The 27,678-nt window shown below is 42.1% G+C and overlaps 1 protein-coding gene and 1 long non-coding RNA gene across 2 annotated transcripts; one reads left to right on the top strand and one right to left on the bottom strand.

The window, feature by feature from the left end:
- Positions 1-574: 574 nt before the first annotated feature.
- LOC109186998 lies at positions 575-10,162 on the top strand. The gene is made up of 3 exons (XR_002055203.1): positions 575-648; positions 3,387-3,388; positions 10,133-10,162. It is a non-coding gene; the product is annotated as an uncharacterized LOC109186998 (long non-coding RNA).
- LOC109186997 (ABC transporter G family member 6-like) lies at positions 5,597-27,678 on the bottom strand. Its single transcript, XM_019337160.1, has 2 exons — positions 25,385-27,678; positions 5,597-5,616 (listed from the first exon to the last, which is right to left on the bottom strand). The coding sequence occupies exon 1, from the start codon at positions 27,586-27,588 to the stop codon at positions 25,417-25,419; it is 2,172 nt and encodes a 723-aa protein (XP_019192705.1). The 5' UTR covers positions 27,589-27,678; the 3' UTR covers positions 5,597-5,616; positions 25,385-25,416.

The raw sequence follows: 27,678 nt of genomic DNA on the forward strand, positions 1-27,678 counted from the left end.
CCTACTATGGATAAAAATAATAATGTTGAGAATGTTGATATGTGTGAAGAACTATATAATAAGAAGAATTTTATGATATATTATAAATGCTTTGTAAGAAAATTATAAATGATAAGAATCAAAATTATTGAAAGTTTGTAAGGATGTATTCAATTTAGAATTTCAATGACTACTGTAGACTTTTTAAAATAAAAAGTTGATAAAAGTCTGTGAATGTTTTTTATATAGACATCCAAACTCTCCCTGATTCATCTATAAGCCAATGGAAATCATCAACCAATCATATGTGATCCACCTAGGGTTTTGTGCTCCTATAAATAGAACCCTTATCAGACAACTACCTCGTTGATTCAACTCCTTGCTTCCCATATCTCAGCTTTGCAAATTCAAGAGACAACACAGTAAGCTTCTTCATCCTTCACCATTCAATCCTAGCCTTCCATTTCTCTTAAGCTTTCTTCCTTCTCTAAGAACTTGATAGTAAGTTGATGTGTGGTTTGTTTGAGATGTTTAGCAGGTGAAGGAGGGTGTAGCTAGCTTGGGAAGAGGGGGAATCTAAGCAAGAAGAAGAAGTCTACAAAGGTATAACCCCATGGACTCCCTCTTTAATCTTTGGCTCTGTGACGCCTAGATTCTTGAGTAGAAATGGTAGATTTTTGTTGTGCTTGAGCTAGGAAGTGATCTACTACTTGTCTATGATGTGTTGATAATGTTTTGGATGTGTTGGAATTGCTTGGGATTGATTTGCAGATGAATGTAACGACCCTAGCCAACGGCCCATCAAGGGGGCCGCTGGCTAGAGCCGTGGCCAACCAGGCCTAGGGCACGGCCCTAGGAGAGGGCCGTTGCCTAGGCCCGGCATTGTGAGGGCTTGAGAGGGGCGGGCCATGAGGAGCCCCGTCCCTTGGTCCCTGAGTTGATTCTGTGCAGTGGCCGGGCCCTTGTGGCTCAGTTACGTGTCGTTTCGGGTCAGGTGTCACGAGCCCTTGTGGCTTGGTACCTTTGGGCCGTCTTGACGCGCGTTTTGGTTTTGATTTCGTTGAATTTGGATCAGAAATGAGCATGTTATGATAGATTTATTGATGATTTTGATTCACAGTATGTATGTTGAATTTCACTGTAAATGAGATTTTCCTTGTTTTATCTTCCTAATGTTGTTGAGAAATGAATAGAAAAGCATATTCACTTTGTGAATAAGATTTATTAGAAAAGCATGACTAGAATATGTTATTTGATCAATGGGATTTGGAGTATATTTTGATGGTAGAATTATATAGAGTGTAATATGTTGCAATACAAGCATGTTGGTGTGTCCTTGAAAGTTCACTGTGATATTTAATTTGAAGCATGTTGTATTGTATTTTGCATTCCAAGTAGACCATGTTTTAAAAGTGCATAAGTAGCCAACCTGAGCCCAAGTATTATTTTCCATAAATCTCATATTCCATGCAAAACATCCTTATCTTATCCTTAAGAATGAATTGAGAGGTTTGTGCATGCCTTTTGCGTAAGTCAAGTATTGCATATATGAAATGCATGCGCGATATATCTATATATATCTATGGTGAGGAAACCTTGTTTTGGAGGACCTGTTTGGACTATGTCCTCTCGGATGATTTTTATGGACATTGCGGTCCCAGTACATGTAACGTGGTGTATTCTCACGTTACGAGGTTGGAAACTACCCGCTAGGCTTGGAATCCGGGTCAGGGGGTGTGCACGCTAAAAGTTCGATACCTGATTCCACAGAGTTTGAGCATAGAACCAAGAGAGTGGTTCGGTGGACGAGATGAGTATTAGGCCAGCTAGACGCCGTGCCCGGATAGGTTCGTTCACGATACGGTGAAGTTCCTACCTCGTCCATTTGCAAAGAAAGCGCGTCATTGCGACTCTAAGAAAGAAAGAAAGCGAGTCATTGCGACTCTAAGAAAGAAAGAAAGTGAGTCAATGCGACTCTAAGAAAAAAAGGAAGCAAACGAGTCCTTGTGGCTCTAAGAAACCTCCACAGAAAAGTATTTTATTTTACAAGCGAGTGTATGAGTATACTTATAGTTTGCACATGATTGCATAACGAGAATGTTTGCACGAGATTGCATTTGAGTATAATATTGCACTAGATTGCACGTGAGAATGATTGACCAAGTTTGAATGTTTAGCATGATTGTTTTAGTTGTATTTTGATACCATTTTACATCTAGTTGCGTTATGTGATCTAGGAAGCATGATGATAATTTCGTATTGGTTGTTTGATAGTGTGAGTTAGTTATGAAGAGTTTTGTTATGAGAAATATGCGTGGGAATATTCATGTTGATGAGTATTTATATTTGAAGCATGCTTGTTGATATTATAAGTTGCAAACATATAGAAATCTGTGATGTATTTAAAGTTGTCTAAGTGTTGAGTTTGTGACTAGAGTTGAGATCAAATTTTTTCCAAAGTATATTCTATAGTACTTTACAGGGTTGAGTGTGGTTATACTTAGCTTCGTGCTAACGAGTGTTTTCCTATTTGTCTATATGTTGTTTGTAAAACCCCTTTCAGGTGGGCCCAGCATTAAGAAATGATCGAGTTAGACTAGTCTAATAGTTATAGTACTCTAAACTCATAGTATTTTTATCATGATGTTATTTGTTAGATTTATAGACTTATGTTGTTTGATGATGTTTGATGATGTAGACATCGGGGTGTGTTTTTTCCCCTTATGATTTTCAATTAAGTTTATGGATGTTAGTTATTTATTTTTATTCTAGTTCCATCCTTAGCCTGTGCAATCACCAGGGAGTGGTGGTTGTGGCGGTGACATCCCCACTATTTAACTTTTTAAGTTGATTATCCACTGTTTAGTTTATGTTAATTATGGTTTAGAATTGTAATTAAGACTTAGAAAAGTGGGGTGTTACAAGTTGGTATTAGAGCGGTTCGAACCGCGGGAGAGTTAGGAAGTTTGACTCTTAGGATTGAGTATAGAAACTCTAAGTGGAAGGCCTAGGAAGGACCGAATAGGAAATGACCTCTAAGTTGAAATCCTAAGTAGGATAAGTTAAGAGGATGAACTTAAATGAAATCCTAGGAAGGATAAGATTAGGGAAAGAACCCTAAGTGATGAATTAAGATGAGAAAACCTCGAGTTCAGTGGTTAAGTGTGAGATTCGGTGATAAGAAAAGCTCTAAGTATCAATTAGGAACGCGGTGAGGTCGTGAGTTTCCTTGCTTTGTTGTAAATTGTTTATGTGCCTTACCAATGTGCTTATTGTGCTTTTGTTATCTGTTGAGAGTAAAATAGAGGAGTTAAAAGTGAGAAGTTGAAAGAGAAAAACCAAGAGTTTGAGAGTTAAAGTGTAGAAAAGAAGTTTGTTTTTGAAAAGTTGTTAAAGCAATTGAGAAGATGTGTCTTTGATTGTTTTGTGTGCCTTGCTTGTTGCGAGCTTTGTCTTAAGAATAGAGAAGTTAGAATCAGCTAACCCTTAGTCGTGCTAACAAGAATGATCTGTTCTGGTCATGTTAAAAGGGCATCGCAATGCCGCCGCGAAGAGTTAGAGAGGAATCCCCTCGCTCCTCAAGACCTGGAGTGTCGTTGTCTACTGACCTGACAGAGATCCTGCGCTAGCTCACCCAGTTGACTCAGATTATCAGAGCCGCCGTGCTAAATGGGAACAATGGTGGCAGAGATATGTCTAGGAAGATCATGGGACGCAATCCACCGAGTTACTTAGGCCAGGAGGATCCGGAGGTTCTCGAGAGTTGGATCCGTACATTTGACAAGCTGTTTGACGTGGTAGGATGCCCGATGGATCAGCGAGTAGAGGCTACTGTGTACTACTTTTAGGGGGGCGATCATTGGTGGGTGATGGAGGGACCAATTGCTCAGGCGAGAGAGGGGTTTGACTGGGAGATGTTCAAGATGGTACTGAGGGAGATATTCTATCCGGAGCATGTTAAAGCTGCCAAGTATGATGAGTTCTTGCATCTCGAGCAAGGAAGCTTGACTGTTCAGGAGTATCATGCCCGCTTTGTGGCGCTATCTCGGTTTTCTCCTACCTTGGCACCCGATGAGGCTTGTAGAGCTCGTAAGTTTATCCGGGGACTGCACTATGATGCCTAGAAGTCATTCTCCGCGACGGGGGTTTGCTACGTTGACCGAAGCCTACGGCGCAACTGCTGGTTACTCTAGGATTCAACAGTTGCATCGAGATGCCATGTAGGGATTGAAGAAAAAGAATGAGGGTTTGGATTCTCAATCAAACAAGGGGCACAGGTTCAATCCGACGAGGAGGTTTGACAACCGAGGCGGGGAAAGGAAAAATCTGGAGATGAGACAGGGAGTTGGAGCTGGAGTGTGACACCCCAAAATCCAAATCCAATTACGGGATTAATTGAACAATTAATCCTATTTCAATTTGTAATTTAATTCCTGAAATTTAATAGTTGGGGACTAATAATTTACTAGTCAACCCCAAAGTCAAAGTTGTACATTGAGCTTTGTAAGGAGTTCCCTTGTTCCTTACACTTCCTTATGTTAGTAAGGGCATTCTTGACCTTTCACTTGTTGTTGGTAATGTAACCTAACCTAGTAAGACCACTTTCATTCTCTCCTTACACTTTTCTAAAAATCTAGCTCCACCATCTCTCTAAAAGGTGAGTAGCTTTTCTTCCAAGCCAAGTTGGAACCTTGCCAAAACTTCAAGAGTTGCTTCCAAGATTTAACCTTTCTTATATTTGGGCATCTAGGAGGGTAAGATCTAAGTTCATCTTGTGTTTTTGGTTTTATCTAAGGTGTCTTTTCTTAAAGATAGGATCTTTATGATCTTTTGGTTTGTTCTTGAAGTGGGTTTGGAAGGTGAGCCTAGTGAGGAGCTTGTTGAGGTGTAAAGTGAAGTCTTTAGTCTACAAGAGGTAACCCATGCTCTACAAAATCTATTTTGCTTACCTATATGTGATTTCTTGGATTCTACATGTGTTTTTGCTATGAAATGAGAGTGTTAATGCATGATCTTGTGAAAATGCATATCTAGAGCTTGTGTTTAGGGTTCTTTTGTGCCATTGCTTGGCACTTCCTTTGATTCAAGTCATTTTGTGGTATTTGGTGAGATTTGGCCTGTTTTGGACTTGAATTTGAGTTGGAGATGAAAAATCCGCGAAGTGTATTATTTTGGTACAGGACATGTACCCGCGGGTGGGGCACCACCCGTCGCCCCACCCGCGGGTACAAGGCATGTGGGAGAATGTTCCTGCGGGCGGAACCACGGGTAGGGCACCACCCGCGGGTACACAATGTTGGATGTTGGGGGATTTGTTCCCCGTGATTCTTTTGACTCGGTATTTGATCTTTTAACTTCCCGATGTTCTTTTCTGGAACTATTTGAGTGTCTTCTTGATGTTTCGTATGTCTAGAACTATATGGTAGGATTCCATGTAGGTTTTGGTGTGTGAATCATGCTAAGTGTTCGACATTGTGTTTCGTTGAACCGTGATGAGTCTTGTGTGTTCTTCGGAACTATCTTTGGTTTACCTGTTTGATAAGCATGCTAGTTTGGTGTTTAAATGCTAGCGTGTGTGTTGTTTGTACCTTCTCATTGGTTGATGATAACTTGTGTTATTCATCGTTGTTGTTGTTGGGCTGTAACCCGTTCCTTAATTGAGTATGGTTTCATATCTTCGTTGTGATCCGTTGATTGATTCCTGTTGAGGTGTGATGTGTGTGTGGCTTTACCTGGATTGCACGATTAGTGGAATGGGACACTAGTCACCAAGGTATTGCAGCGGTCCTCGTGGTGGCCGTGACGTAATTATGGAGTTGTGGCCTTTGTGTAAGGTTCACGTGATTCTTGATCAGGATGTGTTGCCGTGTGTGTGTACGGTACCCTCGTGTACTATGAAATCGGTGGTTTTGGTGGAGGGACTGTTGGAGGGGGAACGACGGTTCCCGGGGGAATAAGGCTGGACTTGGTGTACAGGGGTCCTGGAGGTAAAGGTTGGAACTAGTTATAAGGTTAGGGGTAACCATAAGGTTGAAACAAGGCATAAGGAAGGCATATCAACTCGTGATGGGTGATGTCATGAGGGCTTGAGTAGCCGTGGTTATGTGTTCTCTTCTTGTGACGTGTGTAGTCACAAATGCATGTGTTGCCTTGGCATGTGTTGCCAACGGTCTTGTCATTATCCTTTGTGTTGTGGTTAACCTTTGTGGTTTGGGATGTGTTCCCGTATCCTTGTTGACAGTGTTGAGTCTTGTGTTGACTATTGATCTTGGTTTTTGACTTATATACTTATGTATTCCATTTCGAAAATAGCTTTACAAATGTATATCTTACCTATGTATGTTATTTCACATGTATTGGTGGGTTACCAGCATTATTCGCTGACCGGGCGTCGTCCCATGTTTTATTGTATTCTTTCAGGTGATGTCTAGGCGAGTGCGCAGTCTAGTGCCTGTTAGCATAGCTTCTCCCGTTTGTTTTATGGCCTGTGTGCCGCTCTAGTTATAGACTTTTGAGATTTTGGATAGTTGTAAACAATGCAGATATTGCCGTAGCGTTCATCCTTGTTAGTGAACGTGGCATAACACCCTATGACTTGGATTTATGTTTATCCAGTTATCTTTTAGTCTTCCGCTGTGTTTGTTGTTTAGTTGTGTTATCTGCATGTTTAAGGCTTTTAATTAGCATGTTTTTAGGGGGTGTTACATGGAGGACCACCTAGTGAGAGGGTTACGGTGTGCCATAGATGTGGCAAGGACCACCCTAGGACCACATGTGGAGGGATGCCCGTGACTTGTTTCCAGTGTGGGAGGCCGGGCCATAGAGCTGCAGCCTGTTGGTATCCGAGGATAGAGAGACCCCATGGCACGACCCCGAACAGTCAGGCACCGAATCAAGCGATGGGTTGTGGGTATCCACCGAGAGGAGGTCCACACAGGAATGGGAATCATGGGCGAGGTGGAGCGCAGCAAGGACGTCCGGGAAAAGCTGGACCGGGGAGGATCATGGTCATGGGATAGACACAGGTCGGTGGCCACAATCATGAGAAAGGTAACACTCTAATTTGGAATGAGTGTGTTGATTCTTGCATGAATGCTTAATTTGGGTGTGTATGCTTGAGAAAATTGTTGCAATTTGTTGAAAGTTGTGCTTAGTCAAAGATTTTGAGAATTAAAAGTTACTTAGGAGTGTTTTAGAGAAAGTATCGGCATGAGCCCTATGAATTAAATAACAAGAGATTAGAAGAATAAAAGTAGGTGTAAGTAAGAATGAAGTCGTTAGGAAACGATTAAAGTTCAACTAGAAGAGTCGTTTCCCGAAATAGAAGTGAAAACGGGAAAAAGAAAGAAACGATGAGAAAAGATTTGGATAAGAGTTTAACTTAAGTTTGAGTTGGGACAAGCAATTCCTGGAAAGAATTTAAAAGTCAAGGGATTGACTAAGAATCGGGGTTTATTAAAGTCGAGGACCACATCCAATTTTGACCTGATTCGAAGATTTGACAAAGTCGGAGGATCGAAAGGAATTGGGGCCGGATACCCGACCCGAAGGGCGGGTTTAGGCCACCGGTCGGAGCAGGCTCCGTTCCGTGTAACGGGACGTGGTCACGGACCACGTTACGGTCCGTGACCTGAGGCCGTGTCAGATGCGCTGACACCGGGCCTTGGGGGCGGGCCACTTGGAGGGCCGCTGCCAAGCCCCACTGCCCTTAACCCTCGATTAGATTTCCCAAAGCAGAGAGTCGAAATTCATCCCCTTCTTCTTCCCTTTTTGCGCTGCATTCTACCTCAACTCTAACCAAAAACCTGTCTCCTTCAAAACACCATCTTTAATCAAGAAACTTCAAGACTGCCTTCTACAAACTATCCTAAGTGCAAGAAAATTACTAGTTGAGTCATCCACTTCAATCCAAGCAAGTACAAGTCAAGAAGCTTTGGACTTCAATAGCAAAAGGAAAACAAAAAGTGGAGGGAACCAGTCAAGAAGGCCCTACTTACTCAGTAATAGGAGGTAAAACTTATTTTCCTAAGCATTTTTCTGAGGATTTTAATAGTATACTGGAGAGTCAGGGTTTATTGAGAAATTTTTTAGAATTCAAGAAGAAATTTATCCCGATTTGGTGATTGAATTTTATGAAAACCTGTCCACGAAGCATAAGAAGTGTACGACTATGATTACCTCTAATGTGAGAGGTACAACAGTCGAATTGACACCACAGAAGCTGTCTAATTGGTTTGATCTACCCTTAGATGGACTAGACATGTATGACCGAGATGATTGGGTTGCCCACGAGGGATTGATATATCATGAGTATTTGAGATATATGACTGGTAGTAGGGAAGAATTCCCTAAGGAATACTGCCCTGAGAGACCCACGTTGACTGGAGAGAGGAAGTTGTTTGTATTATTAATAGAGTGCTTGTTCCCGTGTAGGAACAACTCCACAGAGATTGGTAGTTGGACTTGTACCATTACTTTCATGTTGAGGTTTGAACGTGCGATAAATCTGCCTGTTTTGATCCTTAAGCACATGTCTTACTTTAAATCAAAGAACATGAAAAATTTTTCCTACGGTATGATGTTGAGTTGGGTTTTTAAGAAGATAAATTTGCTTGAGTTGGGAGAGAGGATACAAAGAACCACTAGGACGACTTTGAATGCCGCCAATCTGAGATACTATGAGCTATACCAGACCACCGATAACAAGTACCTGACCCTGGCTGACATTTCCATGAAGCCTATGGATGAAAGGATTGCTCTTGTGGTCAGTTTGAATGTGCCACAAAGAAAATGGCCGAATGTTGGGATTGAATCTGGGCATATAGCTGAAGACTAGTGGTGAAGGGAATGCTATGGGAGCCGGTCAAGGAATGGAGATGAGTCATGAGGGAGCACCAGTTGCAGCCACCCCGTCGGGAGCACAACAGGGGTATATGAGTGGACCTCAAGGACCCACTTACGAGGACTTGTATGCCATGATCAATAACCGATTTGACAATCTGAGTGCTCAAGTCAATTATGGATTTGCCAATTTTGATCAAAGGGCAGCTGTAATGGAAGAAAGAATGGGAATTGAAAATGTGCAAAGATGGACTCCCTACGGATGGGATCCGAGCTACATGCCACCATGAGGTTCTTCGGGAGGCTTTGATCAAGGTAATTATTTAAGCTTTTAAGCTCAGTTAATAGATTCGTTATGTGTTTAGTTGCTTAAGTTTTAGCTATGTTAGGACGAGAACTCAGAGATTCCTAAATCTTTCCAAAATGTTCCAACAGAGATTCCCAGCCCCTTTGTTATATCTTCTTTTACCTTTCGAGAATTTGATCCACTCGTTTCTTCTAAGTTTCGGAACGAAACTTCTTTTAAGGGGGATAGAACGTGACAACCCAAAATTTAATTTTCTAAATCCAATTTTTAGAAATTTCAAATTAACCATTTTTGCTCCATTAAAAAAATTTGCGATCAATTGGTGTTTGAATAAATTATTTTGAACACATTTAAAATTAATTCAACACCAAAACTTATTTTAAATCTAAAATCCTAAATTTTCGGGTACTTCGCGTACCAATTTTTAAATTGAGAAACCAATCTGAGTGAGACCGGGAGAATTCTGGGAAGCCTTAAACAAGTATTCATCTAGAAAACTTTTTGGGAAAATTCCTTTTCAACCCCAAAGTATTTTAAATAGCAATTCTAGCCCTTGGTCCATGGAGCATGGTGGACCACTAGACATCCAAACTCTCCCTGATTCATCTCTAAGCCAATGGAAATTATACTTTTGCCATCAACCAATCATATGGGATCAACATAGGGTTTTGTGCTCCTATAAATAAAACCCTTATCAGACAATTGCCTCTTTGATTCCACTCCTTGCTTCCCATATCTCAGCTTTGCAAATTCAAGAGACAACACAGTAAGCTTCTTCATACTTCTCCATTCAATCCTAGCCTTCCATTTCTCTTAACCTTTATTCCTTCTCTGAGAACTTGATAGTAAGTTGATGTGTGGTTTGTTTGAGATGTTTAGCAGGTGAAGGAGGGTATAGCTAGCTTGGGAAGAGGGGGAATCCAAGCAAGAAGAAGAAGTCTACAAAGGTATAACCCCATGGACTCCCTCTTTAATCTTTGGCTCTGTGAAGCCTAGATTCTTGAGTAGAAATGGTAGATTTTTGTTGTGTTTGAGCTAGGAAGTGATGTACTACTTGTCTATGATGTGTTGATAATGTTTTGGATGTGTTGGAATTGCTTGGGATTGATTTGCAGATGAAATAGTCCATCTGTGTGCACCAGATGAATGTAACGGCCCTAGCCAACGGCCCATCAAGGGGCGCAAATTATGCCATGGAATCGTGTTCACCGAGAATGGTGAACACAAGGCAAAACGACGTCGTTTTTAGGCAAAAAAAAAAAATTTCGCGGATGTGGAGTTAACGGCGCGCGTTTGATCAAATTATGAATTTTCTGTTATGAGATTATGAATTTTATGAAAATTCATAATCTCATAACAGAAAATTCATAATCGCATAACAGAAAATTCATAATCTCACAACTGAAAATTCATAATCTCATAACAGAAAATTCATAATCTTATAACAGAAAATTCATAATCTTATAACAGAAAATTCATAATCTCATGGTTCCAAAGTGAATGTGTAGGCATGGTTCCAAAGTGAATGTGCAGGCATGGATTCATAATTTATTAATGTCCGTGATTTCGGACGGGAATATGTAGGCATGGTTCCAAAGTGAATGTGCAGGCATGAATTCATAATTTCTGAATGTCCAAAATTATGAATGTAATGAAAATTCATAATCTCATAACATAAAATTCATAATCTCATAACAGAAAATTCATAATCTCATAACTGAAAATTCATAATCTCATAATAGAAAATTCATAATCTTATAACAGAAAATTCATAATCTCATGGTTCCAAAGTGAATGTGTAGGCATGGTTCCAAAGTGAATGTGCAGGCATGGATTCATAATTTATGAATGTCCGTGATTTCGGACGGGAATTTGTAGGCATGGTTCCAAAGTGAATGTGCAGGCATGAATTCATAATTTATGAATGTCTGAAATCTTTGTTCACCTCAAATTAAAGTGAAACCGCAAAATGTGAAAATAAAGAAGAAAAGTCACGCAATTAATTAAGAAAAAAAAAAAAAAAAAGATAACGGTGTACTAACACCGTTGGAACCATGTTCACCATGAATGGTGAACACGGTTCCATGGCATAACGTCTTATCAAGGGGGCCGCTGGCTAGAGCCGTGGCCAACCAAGCCTAGGGCACGGCCCTAGGAGAGGGTTGTTGCCTAGGCCCGGCATTGTGACGGCTTGAGAGGGGCGGGCCATGAGGAGCCCCGTCCCTTGGTCCCAGAGTTGATTCTGTGCAGTGGCCGAGCCCTTGTGGCTCAGCTACGTGTCGTTTCGGGTTAGGTGTCACGAGCCCTTGTGGCTTGGTACCTCGGAGCCGTCTTGACGCGCGTTTTGGTTTTGATTTCGTTGAATTTGGATTAGAAATGAGCATGTTATGATGGATTTATTGATGATTTTGCTTCACAGTATGTATGTTGAAGTTCACTGTAAATGAGATTTGCCTTGTTTTATCTTCCTGATATTGTTGAGAAATGAATAGAAAAGCATGTTCACTTTGAGAATAATATTTATTAGAAAAGCATGACTAGAATATGTTATTTGATCAATGGGATTTGGAGTATATTTTGATGGTAGAATTATATAGAGTGTAATATGTTGCAATACAAGCATGTTGGTGTGTCCTTGAAAGTTCACTGTGATATTTAATTTGGAGCATGTTGTATAAGTGGCCAACGTGAGCCCAAGTATTATTTTCCAAAAATCTCATATTCCACGTAGAGTATCCCTATCTTATCCTTGAGAATGAATTGAGAAGTTTGTGCATGCCTTTTGCATAAGTCAAGTATTGCATATATGAAATGCATGAGCGATATATCTATATATATCTATGGTGAGGAATCCTTGTTTTGGAGGACCCGTTTGGACTATGTCCTCTCGGATGATTTTTATGGACATTGCGGTCCCAGTACATGTAACGCGGTGTATTCTCACGTTACGAGGTTGGAAACTACCCGCTAGGCTTGGAATCCGGGTCAGGGGGTGTGCACGCTAAAAGTTCGATACCTGATTCCACAGAGTTTGAGCATAGAACCAAGAGAGTGGTTCGGTGGACGAGATGAGTATTAGGCCGGCTAGACGTCGTGCCCGGATAGGTTCGTTCACGATACGGTGAAGTTCCTACCTCGTCCATTTGCAAAGAAAGCAAGTCATTGCGAATCTAAGAAAGAAAGAAAGAAAGAAAGAGAGTCATTGCGACTCTAAGAAAGAAACGAAGCAAGCGAGTCCCTGTGGCTCTAAGAAACCTCCACAGAAAAGTATTTTGTTTTACAAGCGAGTGTATGAGTATACTTATAGTTTGCACATGATTACATAAAGAGAATGTTTGCACAAGATTGCATTTGAGTATAATATTGCACTAGATTGCATGTGAGAATGATTGACCAAGTTTGAATGTTGAGCATGATTGTTTTAGTTGTATTTTGATACCCTTTTACATCTAGTTGCGTTATGTGATCTAGGAAGCATGATGATAATTTCGTATTGGTTGTTTGATAGTGTGAGTTAGTTATGAAGAGTTTTGTTATGAGAAATATGTGTGGGAATATTCATGTTGATGAGTATTTATATTTGAAGCATGCCTGTTGATATTATAGGTTGCAAGCATATAGAAATCTGTGATGTATTTAAAATTGTCTAAGTGTTGAGTTTGTTACTTGAGTTGAGATCAAATGTTTTCTAAAGTATATTCTATAGTACTTTACAGGGTTGAGTGTGGTTATACTTAGCTTCGTGCTAACGGGTGTTTTCCTATTTGTCTATATGTTGTTTGTAAAACCCCTTGCAGGTGGGCGCAACTTTGAGAAGTGATCGAGTTAGACTAGTCTAGTAGTTCTAGTACTCTAAACTCATAATATTTTTATCATTATGTTATTTGTCGGATTTATAGACTTATGTGGTTTGATGATGTAGATATCGGGGTGTGTTTTCCCCCTTATGATTTTCAATTTAGTTTATGGATGTTAGTTATTTATTTTTATTCTAGTTCCATCCTTAGCCTGTGCAATCACCACAGAGTGGTGGTTGTGGCTGTGACATCCCCACTATTTAACTTTTTAAGTTGATTATCCACTGTTTAGTTTATGTTAATTATAGTTTAGAATTGTAATTAAGATTTTAAAAAGTGGGGTGTTACAATCCCGGTTAGATTGTTGGAGGCTTTCATCACGCTGATCCCAAAAAAAGATAACCCTGAAAGTGCAGCTGATTTTCGGCCTATCACGTTACTTAATATCATCTTCAAAACCATGTATAAAGTTATTGTCAACTGAATGAGGCCGGTTATGGATAAGCTCATTGGCCCCCACTCTACGTTATACAATATCATTCTAACTTAGGAAATCATCCACAGCATCAACCAGAAAAAAAAATGGCAAAAAGGACGCCTTAGTTATGAAAGTGGACATCCACAAAGCTTACGACAGCATCGATTGGCATTTTTTGGAAAGGGTTCTAGTGGACTTTGGGTTCCCAGTTCACTTAATCAATCTTATCCTCTTTACCCTTAAAGAAATTAGAATAGGGGTGCTCTGGAATGGGGAGAAACTCCCCCGTTCCAACCAGGGAGAGGCCTAATGTAACACCCCATGTTACAGCCTCCGTATCCGGATTAATTATTTAATTTATCCCGTTACCATATAATTAAGAATGATTTAACTAGACTAGAATCCCCATCAATTAATTAGTGTGGTCCACAATGGACAATGGACCCTTATCCTTAACCGAGTCCTTAGTCCTATAAGGAATAGGATAAGTGAACCTTACCATTCAAACCCTAGTCAGGACTCCTGAATCTATATATAGGGGTTCAGGAAGCATTTAGAAACCCTACCACAGTTAATCCTACTACACAAGATATTCCTGAAGAGAAACCTACAGAGGAATCCACTGAAGGGAGATCTTAGAGAAGAACCTTAATAGCCAAGGATATTGATTAGGGCTAAGAGGTTACCCATGTCTCGACAAAACCTATTTTCCTTGCTAGATCTTATTTATTGGCTCCTTTGATAATCATATGTGCAATTCTGTGTTTGAGTCTTGATAGAGCCTTGCTTAGGATTTATATTGTGCTTATTTGATAATCTTGATGTTCTTGATATTGTGATTGACTATATGTATGATCTCGTATTTTAATTATGTCTAAAGCCCCCTAGGGTTTATATCGTGAATTTCGTATTATGATGTACATGGTATGTTTGGGTGGGATTATGCATGATCGGGTGTTGAGTCTAGCCTAGGACTTGTGTTTAGGACTTTGCATATAGATTTCTTGATATTGTTGTAATTCTGATGCTCCTGAACCATTATATGATTAATGTTGGGTCTTGGCATGTTTAGGAATCGTGTTAGAACGTATTTGGTATAATTCTTGGTTTAATTCCGTTAATTGAATCCGTGGTGTTGTCGTTATGTGTTTGAACGTGTCTAGACATTGTTTCGGGTTCCACGAGAGATCCCGAGGCCGAAAAGTTGCCTATGTATCAGTGGGGGGTAGGTGGGGGCAGCGGTACCCGCCACCTACCCGCTGCCCGTATGTATTGTTCCAGCAGGTAGCCGGCGGGTAAGCGACTGCCTGCCGGGCACCCGCTGGAACAGTGAGTCACCGCCGGCGGGTGGACCCGCTGGAAACTTGTCGTGGTTCGTGTTGTTTTTTCTCATTTGATGTTTCCCCGTGTCCCGTTGTACCCCGTTTGTCATGTGTGAGTCTCGTTTGATGTTTTGAATGTCATTCTAGGAATTTATGTGTAGTACGTGTCTTGATTGTTATTGTTTGATTATGTGTTGCCTGATTGAATGGTGATTTGCGTAATGGCCGGTGTGAATGATGATGATGATGATGATGAGATTGTGATTGGTGGAAATGAATCGTTGGCGGTTGGCACCACTTGTGCCTGGTCATTGTACTAAAGGTACAGACCACAGCGGTGACTGTGCTGAAGGCACACACCCACCTTAGACTTTCTTGCCATTGTGCATGGGTCATGTTATAAGTGTTGTGGTGTCATGCTAGAGCTATATGCGCTAACCCCTTGATATTGGCACCAGAGGTGCGGATCATTGAATGGCACTGCGGCACCATCTTGATATGTTGGTGGTTGATAGGCAGTTTGTTGGTGGGGCATGTAGTTGCCCGGGGGCATAAGGGGTGGTGATATGGTGGCCTGAAGGTATAGGTTGGAACTGATATAAGGACGGAGGGGAGCTACAAGGTTGGAACTTGGTATAAGGTTGGAGGATGAATTGTGTGCTTTGATGACTACTTTCTAATTGATTGTATTGAATGCCTTCGTTGCCTCTACTTGTTATTTGTGTGCTTATCTGCCTGCCATGTCTTGTATTGCATGATTAGAATGCCTGTTAGTTCTTATGATTATTTTATGATGTTGAGTCTATTAATATGTCTTGAGTCTTGATCTTGGCTTTAATTAGAGTCTCGAAAGTATATATGTATTCCAGTTTCAAAATGAGTTAAATATATCTACCTATATTGTACTTAACGCGTTGTAATGGGTTACCAGCATTATTCGCTGATGGTTGTTATACCGAATGTTTTTCAGGTAATGAGCATTAGCTCCGGAGCATGCTAGTCAGAGCCTTGGACTTAGCTTAATTAGCCTTAGTTCAGTAGTTGGCCTGCGTGCCTTGGATTTGAATATTGATTTGAGGATTTATTATGCTTGGTTAGTTTAGCCTGTGCACCTAGGTTCTCAAACCTAGGTCTGGCATAGCACCCCGACACCTATGGATAGCTTTATGCTCTGTTTGGGATTTAATCACTGGAGTCGTCTTTATTTTATAAGTTTTAAATATCTCAAAATTTAGGGGTATTACACCTAAGACAAGGGGATCCCTTAGCTCCCTACTTGTTTAACCTAACCATGGAAAATATCTCTCATATCATCCAGCGAGAGGTCAACAGGAAAAGGTGGAAACGCATTCACATCTCGAGAGGAGGCGTCGAGGTTTCTCATCTTTTCTTTGCTGACGATCTTATGTTATTTGGAGAGGCCTCTGAGGTCCAAATGTCCACTATCATGAATTTCCTAAAGGACTTCTCCCGTTGGTCAGGTTTGCACATCAATCTTTCTAAATCTTTGATTTACTGCTCGTCTAACACCCCTAACAGTATCAAGAGGAGGATGGGAAGTACCTCTGGCATTCCGATTACAGAAAATCTTGGGAAATATCTCAGCATCCCTATTCTCCAAAAAAGGGTTACTAAGCGGCATTTTTCCTAAATTTTGGATAACATGAGAAGAAAACTAACGAAGTGGAAAGAAAACACCCTGAACGTAGCTGGCAGACGGGTCCTCATCCAATCAGCCCTCACCACAGTCCCTGTTTACTCTATGCAGACTATGGCCCTACCCGCAGGTACGTGCAACGAGATTGACAAAATTTGCAAGGACTTCTTGTGGGGCTCTAACGACACAAAAAGGAAAATTCATCCGATAAATTTAAAAGAGGTTTGTACCCCTCGGGCAGCGGGGGGCTTGGGCCTCAGGATAGCAAAGGATTTTAATCTGGCCCTCCTTGCTAAGTTGGCCTGGCAACTTGTCAACAATCCTGAAAAGCTGTGGGTACGACCTTAAAACAAAAATACATCCAAAGTGACGACTTCTTCACGTCTGGTACACCAGCTAAAGCCTCTTGGGGTTGGCAGAGTATTATCAAAGGCAGAACCATTGTGGAAAACGGGGCACGATAGAGAGTAGACAATGAGGAGTCGCTGGACTTTTGGTCAGATTGGTGGGTCGCGAGATGCAAGGTCCAATAACTCAGGGTCGAGCGAGGAACCTAGGTGTGCAAGTGGCTGAAACTCAGAGCATGGTGCGTAATATCATCAGAAGGATAGAAAGTAATTCCACCGCTTCAACGAAAGCTACACATGATAAGGGTTCATCTTCTACAACACGAACTATTGGTGGCAAGATGCCTACTCCCTCAAGTAAAGCTACTGGAAGTAGAAGTCCTTCTCTTACTCCTTCAAGAGGAATTGCTAGCAATGGAGGCTCGTCACCCACAACATCGGAATGGACTCGTGCCTACAGAGTCATGCCTGCCATCGCAACTAACACAGCTTTGGTGGAGGAACAACTAACAAACATCACCAAAGCTCTCGAGGGTGTGATGACGCTTCTTCATAACCAAGAGAGGAGGATATATGGCCTAGCTAAAAAAGTAGAGAGCATGAGGAACGGCGAAATGAGTCGAGCTTCTAGGAAGCAGCCCCAAACTCAAGTGGAAAAAGGTTGATGTGGAGTTACCACCCCATGGCGATAGGCCCGTTGCAGGGATGAAGGAAGCAGTATCCCGCCCGCCACCTGCTGAGAAGAGTGTTCCAATTGCCGGGAGCACGATTCTTGTGGAGCAACTAAATGACTACATCATGGGAGCTATCAAAAGGAAGCTCGAGGCATGACAACGCTCTTATACATATGCCAAGCCTTACACTCAAAGGATCGAGGAGCTAAGAATGTCACCTGGGTATCAACCACCTAAATTCCAACAATTTGATGGGAAGGGAAATCCTCGACAACACATAGCCCATGTGACACCCTGAAATCCAAATTCAATTAAGGGGTTAATTGAGTAATTAATCCTATTTCAATTGGTGAATTAATTCCTAAAATCCTGAAAATTTAATAGTTGGGGACTAGTAATTGACTAGTCAACCCCAAAGTCAAAGTTGTACCTTAAGCCTTGTAAGGAGTTCCCTTGTTCCTTACACTTCCTTATGTTAGTAAGGGTATTCTTGACCTTTCACTTGGTGTTAATATTATAACTTAACCTAGTAGACCACCTAGCTCCACCTTCTCTCTAAAAAGGTGGGTAGCTTTTCTTCCAAGCCAAGTTGGAGCCTTGCCAAAACTTCAAGAGTTGCTTCCAAGATTAAACCTTTCATATATTTGGGCATCTAGGAGGGTAAGATCTAAATTCATCATGTGTTTTTGGTTTTATCTTAGGTGTCTTTTCTTAAAGATAGGATCTTTATGATCTTTTGGTATGTTCTTGAAGTGGGTTTGGAAGGTGAGCCTTGAGAGGAGCTTGTTGAGGTGTAAAGTGAAGTCTTTAGTCTACAAAAGGTAACCCATGCTCTACAAAATCTATTTTGCTTACCTATGTGAATATTTCTTGGATTCTACATGTGTTTTGCTATGAAAAGTGAGTGTTTATGCATTGTCTTGTGAAAATGCATATCTAGAGCTTGTGTTTAGGGTTCATTTGTGCCATTGCTTGGCATTTCCTTTGATTCAAGTTATTTTGTTGTATTTGGTGAGATTTGGCATGTTTTGGACTTGAATTTGAGCTTGGAGTTGAAAATCCCCGAAGGGATTATTTTGGGCACAGGTGTGTACCCGCGGGCGGAACGGCGGGTAGGGGTCCAACCCGCCGCCCACCGCGGGGTACAAAGGAAATGGAGGCCTGTACCCGCGGGCGGAACCACGGGTAGGGGCCTACCCGTGGGCCTACCCGCGGGGTACAATGTGGTGATGTTGGGGGATTTGTTCCCCGTGATTCTTTTAACTCGGTATTTGGTCTTTTAACTTCCCGATGTTCTTTTGTGGAACTATTTGAGTGTCTTCTTGATGTTTCGTATGTCTAGAACTATATGGTAGGATTCCATGTAGGTTTTGGTGTCGTGAATCGTGCTAAGTGTTCAACATTGTGTTTCGTTGAACCGTGATGAGTCTTGTGTGTTCTTCGGAACTACCTTTGGTTTACCCGTTTGATAAACATGCTAGTTCGGTGTTTAAATGCTAGCGTGTGCATTATTTGTACCTTCCGATTGGTTGATGATAACTTGTGTTATTCATCGTTGTTGTTGTTGGACTGTGTTCCATTCCTTGATTGAGTATGGTTTCATATCTTCGTTGTGATCCATTGATTGATTCCTGTTGAGGTGTGATGTGTGTGTGGCTTTACCTGGATTGCACGATTAGTGGTATGGGAAACTAGTCACCAAGGTATTGTAGTGGTCCTCGTGGTGGCCGTGACGCGATTATGGAGTTTGTGGCCTTTGTGTAAGGTTCACGTGTTTATTTCTGGGATAACATGTGTTATCCAGGACATGTGTTGCCATGTGTGATCAGTACCCTCGTGTACTATGAAATCGGTGGCTTTGTTGGAGGGACTGTTGGAGGGGGAACGACGGTTCCCGGGGGAATAAGGTTGGACTTGGTGTACAGGGGTCATGGAGGTAAAGGTTGGAACTAGTTATAAGGTTAGGGGTAGCCATAAGGTTGGAACAAGGCATAAGGAAGGCATATCAACTCGTGATGGGTGATGTCACGAGGGCTTGAGTAGCCGTGGTTGTGTGTTCTCTTCTTGTGACGTGTGTAGTCACAAATGCATGTGTTGCCTTGGCATGTGTTGCCGTGTGTCGTCTCTTTACTTCCTTTGCGTTGTGCATGTCGGGTTTTGATCTATTGTGTGATGATAGATCATGCCTTGAGCTATTCTTGTGAGTCGTGTTGTTCTTTTGTGGTCTTGGGACATTTTCCCGTGTTCTTGTTGAGAGTGTTGAGTCTTGTGTTGACTATTACTCTTGGTTTTGTACTTATATACTTATGTATTCCGTTTCGAAAATGGTCACTACTACAAAACACACTTACCACGGCGGTTATTTTTATAAATACACGGCGGTTCTTGAAGTGCCGTGTAAGTGACCGCCTTTGTAAATAAAAACTTTCTACGGCGGTTATTTGAACCGCCGTGTATACTTCTAAAACACGGCGGTTGCTAACCGCCGTCTAATCTCACAATGTATGTCGTGTAATCTCAACAATTATATGTATAGACGGCGCTTTTCTTGAGGAACCGCCGTCTATTCATATGTATAGACAGCGATTCAATATAAGAACCGCCGTCTATACATATGAATTGACGGCGGTTCAATGTAAGAATCGCCGTCAATACATATGAATAGACGGCATTGAACCGCCGTCAATTCATATGTATAGACGACGGTTCAATGTAAGAACCGCCGTCTATACATTTGTACAGACGGCGGTTGTCTTGCGGAACCGCCGTCTATACATATATAAAATAAAATTACATTATATAATCATGCTATGTGTTTTTTTTTATATATTTTTTTGTGTTACCTAGATCACGGTTCACCAAGGTCCAGCACGTCTCGTAGCGCTTCTCAGGGCCCTGTAATCCTGTTCCGGTGGTGCCCTAACAATATTTCGACCCACGCTTAGGATGGGAATTAATCCCGGGCCTGTCTTTTTGAAGGTCCATATCGGATACCATCAGACCACAAGGGAAATGGTTAATTATGCTATGTAGGAACATAATATACGTGCACATGTATATAATTATAAAATACTAAGTTTTCTTGGATTAAGAAACTATTAAGCTTAATGAATAATATTGATTTAGGAAAATTTAATAAAATTAGTCGTATGCACATACGGTCCTCGTACAATGCCCAAAAAAATATGGAGTATCACACCTTTACACGGAGACCGTTGTCTATTAAGTGACGTAAATATATATTAGAAGGCATTTATTTAAGAACCGCCGTCTATTAAGTGACGTAAATATATATTAGAAGGCGGTTATTTAAAACCGCCGTCTATTAAGTGACGTAAATATATATTAGAAGGCGGTTATTTACAACCGCCGTCTATTAAGTGACGTAAATATAAATTAGACGGCGGTTATTTAAGAACCGCCGTCTATTAATTTACGTAAATATATATTAGACGGCGGTTATTTAAACCGTCGTCTATTAAGTGGCGTAAATATATATTAGAAGGCGGTTATTTAAAACCGGCGTCTATTAAGTGACGTAAATATATATTAGATGGCAGTTATTTACAACCGCCGTCTATTAAGTGACGTAAATATATATTAGACGTCGGTTATTTAAGAACCACCGTCTATTAATTGACGTAAATATATATTAGACGGCGGTTATTTAAAACCGCCGTCTATTGAGTGGCGTAAATATATATTAGAAGGCGGTTATTTAAAACCGCCGTCTATTAAATGACGTAAATATATATTAGAAGGCGATTATTTAACAACCGCCGTCTATTAAGTGACGTCATATATAATAGACGGCGGTTATTTAAAGACCGCCGTCTATTATGTGTCGTAAATATATATTAGACGGCGGTTATTTAAAACCGCCGTCTATTAAGTGGCGTAAATATATATTAGAAGGCGGTTATTTAAAACCGTCGTGTATTAACTGACGTAAATATATATTAGAAGGCGATTATTTAACAACCGTCGTCTATTAAGTGACGTTGTATATAATAGACGGCGGTTATTTAAAGACCGCCGTCTATTAAGTGTCGTAGTATATAATAGAAGGCGGTTATTTAAAGACCGCCGTCTATTATGTGCCGTAGTATATAATAGAAGGCGGTTATTTAGAAAACCAACGTCTATTATGTGTCTAGTATAACAAAATATAATAGAAGGCGGTTATTTAAAAAACCGCCTTCTATTAAGCGACGTGGTATATCATTTCTGTAGTAGTGGGCTTTACAACTTATATCTTATCTATGTATGATATTTCACATGTATTGGTGGATTACCAGCATTATTCGCTGACCGGGCTTCGTCCCATGTTTTATTGTGTTCTTTCAGGTGATGTCTAGGCGAGTGCGCGGTCTAGTACTTGCTAGTTTAGCTTCTCCCTTGCGTTTTGTGGCCAGTGTGCTCGTTTAGATGTAGAAATTTGAGACAATGGGTTTAATGTAAACATTGCAGATGTTGCCTGTGCGTTTATCCTTTTGGTAAACGTGGCATAGCACCCCGTGTTCCAGATTATATCTATCTATCTATCTTTCAGTCTTCCCCTGTGATTGTTGTTTGGTTTAGTTATCTGCATGTTTAAGGCTTTTAAATAGCATGTTTTTAGGGGGTGTTACAGCCCATTTCGTGGAAACTTGCAATGAAGCTGGGACATATGGGGACTACCTAGTGAAGCAATTTGTTCACTCGTTAAAGGGAACGGCTTTCGACTGGTATACTGATCTTGAACCAGGTTGTATCGACAGTTGGCACGACATGGAGTGCGAGTTTCTGGATCGTTTCTAATCATGCTATGTGTCACTACGGTTTCTTATAATTTCTTGATTAATGGTACTAGTAGTAGAACTGTGGCCCCAACTCGAGGCTTGCGGCAAGGTGACCCATTATCCCCTTATTTATTTATTATCTGTATAGAGGGTCTATCTTTGTTGTTACAGAAAGCTCAAATGGATGGTTCCATGGGTGCAGGGTGGCTAGGGGTGCTCCCCCTATCTCCCATCTATTTTTTGCAGATGATAGCCTTCTTTTCTTTAGAGCAAATTCCCAAGAAGCAGGTGTGGTTAAGCATTGCCTAAGCACGTATATGAATTTGTCAGGTCAGGTGGCTAATTTTCATAATTCTAGTGTCTGTTTTAGCAAAAATACTAATGCGGAGCATAGGGAAGACGTGGTGAGCGTATTAGGTGTTGCCCAGGCTCCAAACTTTGGCAAATATCTGGGGTTACCTGCATTTGTAGGGATGAATAAAAGAGAAACATTCTCTTATATTGAGGATAAGATCAAACAGAGGATAGGTTCATGGAACAAAAAATTGCTTTCTCAGGCTGGTAAGGAAGTGCTTTTGAAAAGTGTTGCTCAATCTATGCGTACCTTTTCAATGAGTGTTTTCTTGCTCCCTAAATCAGGGATAGGGTATGTGTGCCTAAAAAGTTTAGTGGTTCGGGTTTAAGGATCTTCGTGCTTTTAACTTGGCTATGTTAGGTAAACAAGTCTGGAGGTTCCTAACTAAGCCCCATTCTTTGGTTGCCAGGATTTATAAGGCTAGATATTTCCCTAGAACTTCTTTTATTGATGCCACTGTGGGTAATTGTCCCAGTTATTGTTGGTGTATTATAATGGCTGCTCATGATCTGGTTTGTGGTGGAGTGAGATGCAGGATAGGTAACAAAAATTCTACTCTAATTTGGGGACATCCATGGCTACTTGATGATCCGATTCCTTTAGTGCAAACCGCCATGACCCCCCCCCCCCCCCCCTTTAAGTGGTGTGTTGGTCTCAGGTTTGATTGATCATAATATTAATTCTTGGGACCCCAAATATTGGTTGACTTATTCGAACCTAATGATGTGGCTCGCATCTATAGGATCCCTATTAGCCTAGATTATGAGGACTCATGATTCTGACAGGGTGACATGAGAGGTTGTTATTCTGTAAAGAGTGGTTATAGACGCATTATTGGTGAATATGATAACCACCCTGGGGTTTTTGATAAATGGATTACCCTTTGGAAGTTGAAGGTTCCTCCCAAATGGAAGACTTTTTTATGGAGGCTCTTAATGATATCCTCCCAACAACCACAAACTTGCTTTTAAAGAGTATAAGTGAATCCCCCATGCCCACTATGTGGTCGTACTCATGAGGATACAATGCATTCCCTTGTTTTGTGTGATTTCTCTCAAATTGTGTGGAATTTTTCTTCACTGCCTTTGCCCTCTTTTTCTGCTTGATTTGATCATGTGCTGGACATGTGTAATGAGGATGATCTGGGCTTGATTATGGCAGTTTTGTATCAGTTTTGGAATGCCCGAAACTCTGCAGTATGGAAGGGTTGTGTGCCGCTGCCAAGACGAGTCGTATACGCCGCATCTTCATCGTTGCATGCATGGCAGCAGGTGCATCCCCCAGCTACACCAACAGTTCCAGCCGTCAATCTCCCTGCCTCGCCACCATCTGTAAAGCCAAGATATTTCTTCGACGCCAACTACCATCATGCGACTGGGAAGGCGGCGTTTGGGGCGGTGTTACTTTCGGCCACTTCGGACTTCATAGAAGCGTGTGGCGGTCCCTTGCCGTCGTGTTTCTCACCTCTCATGGCGGAGTCTATGGCATGTAAGGAGGCAATGTCGTGGCTGAAGGATTGCGGTGTTTCAACGGTAGATCTTCACACTGATTGCTCGGAGCTTCGGGGTATTCTATCTTCACAGATACTTGTTTTATCATATGTTGGTTTGATAATAGATGGCTATAGGGATGCTATGTCCACTTTTATTAATTGCTTTATTCGTTTAGTTCCTAGATCAATTAATGTTTTAGCTCACATTTTAGCTTCTTCAGTCATTTCTCAAGCTAATTTTTTGTACTAGGACTCTATCACTCAAGATTCCCACTTACGCTTTATTATCATAATTCAAACTTTACTTTGCTTTCAAAAAAATCAAACACTCATTCGTTGTTTAACCAAGTCAAACAATTAATAGTGGTCCAACAAGTCAAAATTGATTGATAAGCTAACTATGTTACAAAATAGGGCCCAAGTGAAAAACAATTTACAATAAACTCCGGCAAATATTCATCCAACCTAAATGAGCATTTTGAGTAATACCTCTCGCCGCAAGATAATCTGCTACCTTATTCAACGAACGACGAATACATTTAAATACACAAGACGAAAATGAAGAAACTAGCGATATTCAAACATTAATCACAATACGGTCAATACCCACATACGAGTAATTCATTTGACGAGAAAAAAAAAAAAGGGCATTGCAGAGATTAAGACAATCAGAATGTACCACCACTCCCAAGGTGCCCCGATTCTTTAACCATAAAAGAGTCTCTTTAAATGCCATTGCTTCAACAAGATATGGATTACTACAATAAGGAAATTTACCATTTCTTGTCGCTAGAAAGGCACCATCCGAGCTACATAACACAACTCCATAAGTCACTATCATTTCGAGCACCCCAAACTCCCCCACATCAAAACCACCATCCGACCAATTCAAGAACTTCAACCCATTCCAATTGAAAACAACGCTCTGATCTAACAATTTACAACGGTATAACCCGTAGTAAAACAATGCTCAACTCCCCCCAAACTCCACGTTATTTCCACTGCCTTACATCGTAAAAAAAAATGATCCACAGTTTCATCCTCACAGCCGCACATAAGGCACAAAATATCAATATTAACTCGTTTCTCAAATAACACAACTTTAGTAGGTAAAACTAGTCTAATGCACCGCCAAATTTGTGAAATGTTAGTTTGTTCTTCTAATCTTCAAATGCATGCAATTATTACTTTCTCTTGTTACAACTTTAGTTTATTACTCCGTAAAAACTCTCAGCGCTCGATCACATGAAATTATAAAAAAAAAAAAATTATATTAGCAAATTGAATGCATCAAAATTATTTAAAAAGGAATTGAAAAAAAAAAAAAAAACTTCCCGCCAAATTTGTGAAATGTTTGTTCTTCTAATCTTCAAATGCATGCAATTATTACTTTCTCTTGTTCTTGCTCCCCAAGAGCAGGGCGAAGTAAAACAAGATCCTGAAGAAGACCCCCCAGGCGACGGTGACGATCAAGCACTCCCACTTGTTGAGCTGAGTGATTCCTTGCTGGGCAAGAATGTCGGGTCCGGTGGTCACGCACGTGGAGCTGCTGATGTCCACGTGCAGCGTCTCGCTCATGATGCGCAGCACCGTCTCCTTGATCCCCACCGGCAGTGCCCCGAAGGGGGTGCCGTCGAACATCTGGATCGCCGTCACGAAGCACTTGTTCGGATCCTGAAACTCGTTCTGCAGCACCGCCTCGTACGGATACTTCACCAGAGAGATGTAGTGGAACCAGATCCAGTACACCGGGATCCTATCCCGGTTTATGAAGAATCCGCTGTAGAGGAGGAAGTACGCCAGGATTGCGACGACGATCGTGAATCCGAGCATCACGTGGGGGACGACGCCGGAGAGGAAGGTCACGAAGGAGTTCCCGGCCCAGAACGAGGACAGCATGAGGCAGAAGCAAAACCAGAACCCCGACGCACCGCCGTCCAGGCCCACGCTCCAGAACGTCAAGGATGCGAACGCGATTGCGAGGACGACTAAGGAGGGGAAGGATACGAGCGCGTGGGAGAGCACGTATGAGGATCTCCGGTACGCGTTGTACGCGGTTTCCCTCACGAAGATGTAGCGCTCTTGGATGAAAACCGGCAGCGCGTCGGCGCACGTGTAGAACATGGTGGACATCGTGAAGGAGAAAAACCCTAGCCGCTCTTGTACGCCTTTGGGGGAGTTATCCAGCCGCCAGAACACGGTGGCGAGGATGAAGCCGGTTAGCACCACCGCCCCCAACCGGGTCCCGAAAAGCTCCGGCATCCGCCGGGAATTCGTGAAAGACCGCTTCGAGAGAACCGCTATTTCGGTCCAAAACGGGTTCGCGTGAACCGGGACCACGGCTGAAGTGGAAGATAAACCGCCGGTTGAACCTGAAACTAACTTCCCCCGCGAAATACTCGCTCTGATCGCTTCCGTTAATGTTAACGCCGCCATGGGAGTTACTTCTTTGGTCTTCGCAGAGTTTTGCCACGTCAGATTGAAATCCACTAAGCATTTTGTGCCGTCTGGTTTACTCTCAAGCTCTTGGATGAGATCTAATGCGAACTCGGTTCGGTTCTCGTTGTCCGGAATCGGGTGCCCGAAATCCGCGAAGAATTCGGAGAGGTTTTCCGGCGGTCCGCCGTACACGGTCTGTCCACGGGAGAGGATGATGAGGCGGTCGAGTAATCGGAGGATACGATAGCTCGGCTGGTGGATCGACATGATCACTGTGCTTCCGCTCTGAGCGATTTGCTTTAGGACTCTCACGACTAAGAATGCGCTGGTGGAGTCGAGCCCCGAGGTCGGCTCGTCGAGGAAGAGGATGATCGGATCGTGGATTATGTCGATTCCGATGGAAACGCGCCGTCGCTCTCCGCCGGAGACGCCGCGGTGGCCTTCGTCGCCGATCACTGTTTTCGCGGCGTTGTGTAGGCCTAACTGTTCGATCAGAGCAAGGACTCTCATCTTCTTCTTCGACTTCGATAGCGTTCGCGGCAACCGGAACTCCGCCGCGAACATCAACGTCTCCTCGACGGTGAGCATCGGATACAGGAGATCGTCTTGCATGACGTAAGCTGATATCACTTGTAGCAGTCCCGAGTCCAGCGGTTCGCCGTTGAGCGTGATCGTCCCTTTCAGGCTGTCCTTAGAAATCCGGTTGGCCAAGGCGTCAATGAGGGTGGATTTCCCGCTCCCGGACGGGCCGAGAACGGCCAGAATTTCACCGTCGCGAGCCTCGCCGGAGATATCATTGAGTAGCACTTTCGTCTTCGTGAACGAGCTCTTGCTCTCCCCGTCGAGCAGCCGGCTGTTGCTGGAGCTCCGGTTTCTGCGGCGACGGAAGCTCACCGGAAGAGAGAATTTGGGGCTGTTTTTCACGGTGTAAGTGAGGTTGTTGAAGGAGAGAAAGAAGGAGAGGGAGCGCGGCTCCTTGACGGGATCACTCACGTGGAGAATATGGTGGACCGCCGCATCATTCTCGTCGCCAGCAGACATATCCAGAATCGGTTCTTGTCGTCTAGGCCGCGGATCTCTCGCCGGAGATATGCTGTCCTCTTCTGGTAGTACAGCCATTGTTAGAGAGTCTAGAGCTTATAAAAACTAGTATGATACGTAAGATGGAAGCTGCAGAAACTACTGCCGGCGATGGAGTATGGCTTAAGA

This window comes from Ipomoea nil, unplaced genomic scaffold, assembly GCF_001879475.1.
Source record: "Ipomoea nil cultivar Tokyo-kokei standard unplaced genomic scaffold, Asagao_1.1 scaffold1416, whole genome shotgun sequence".
NCBI lineage: Eukaryota > Viridiplantae > Streptophyta > Magnoliopsida > Solanales > Convolvulaceae > Ipomoea > Ipomoea nil.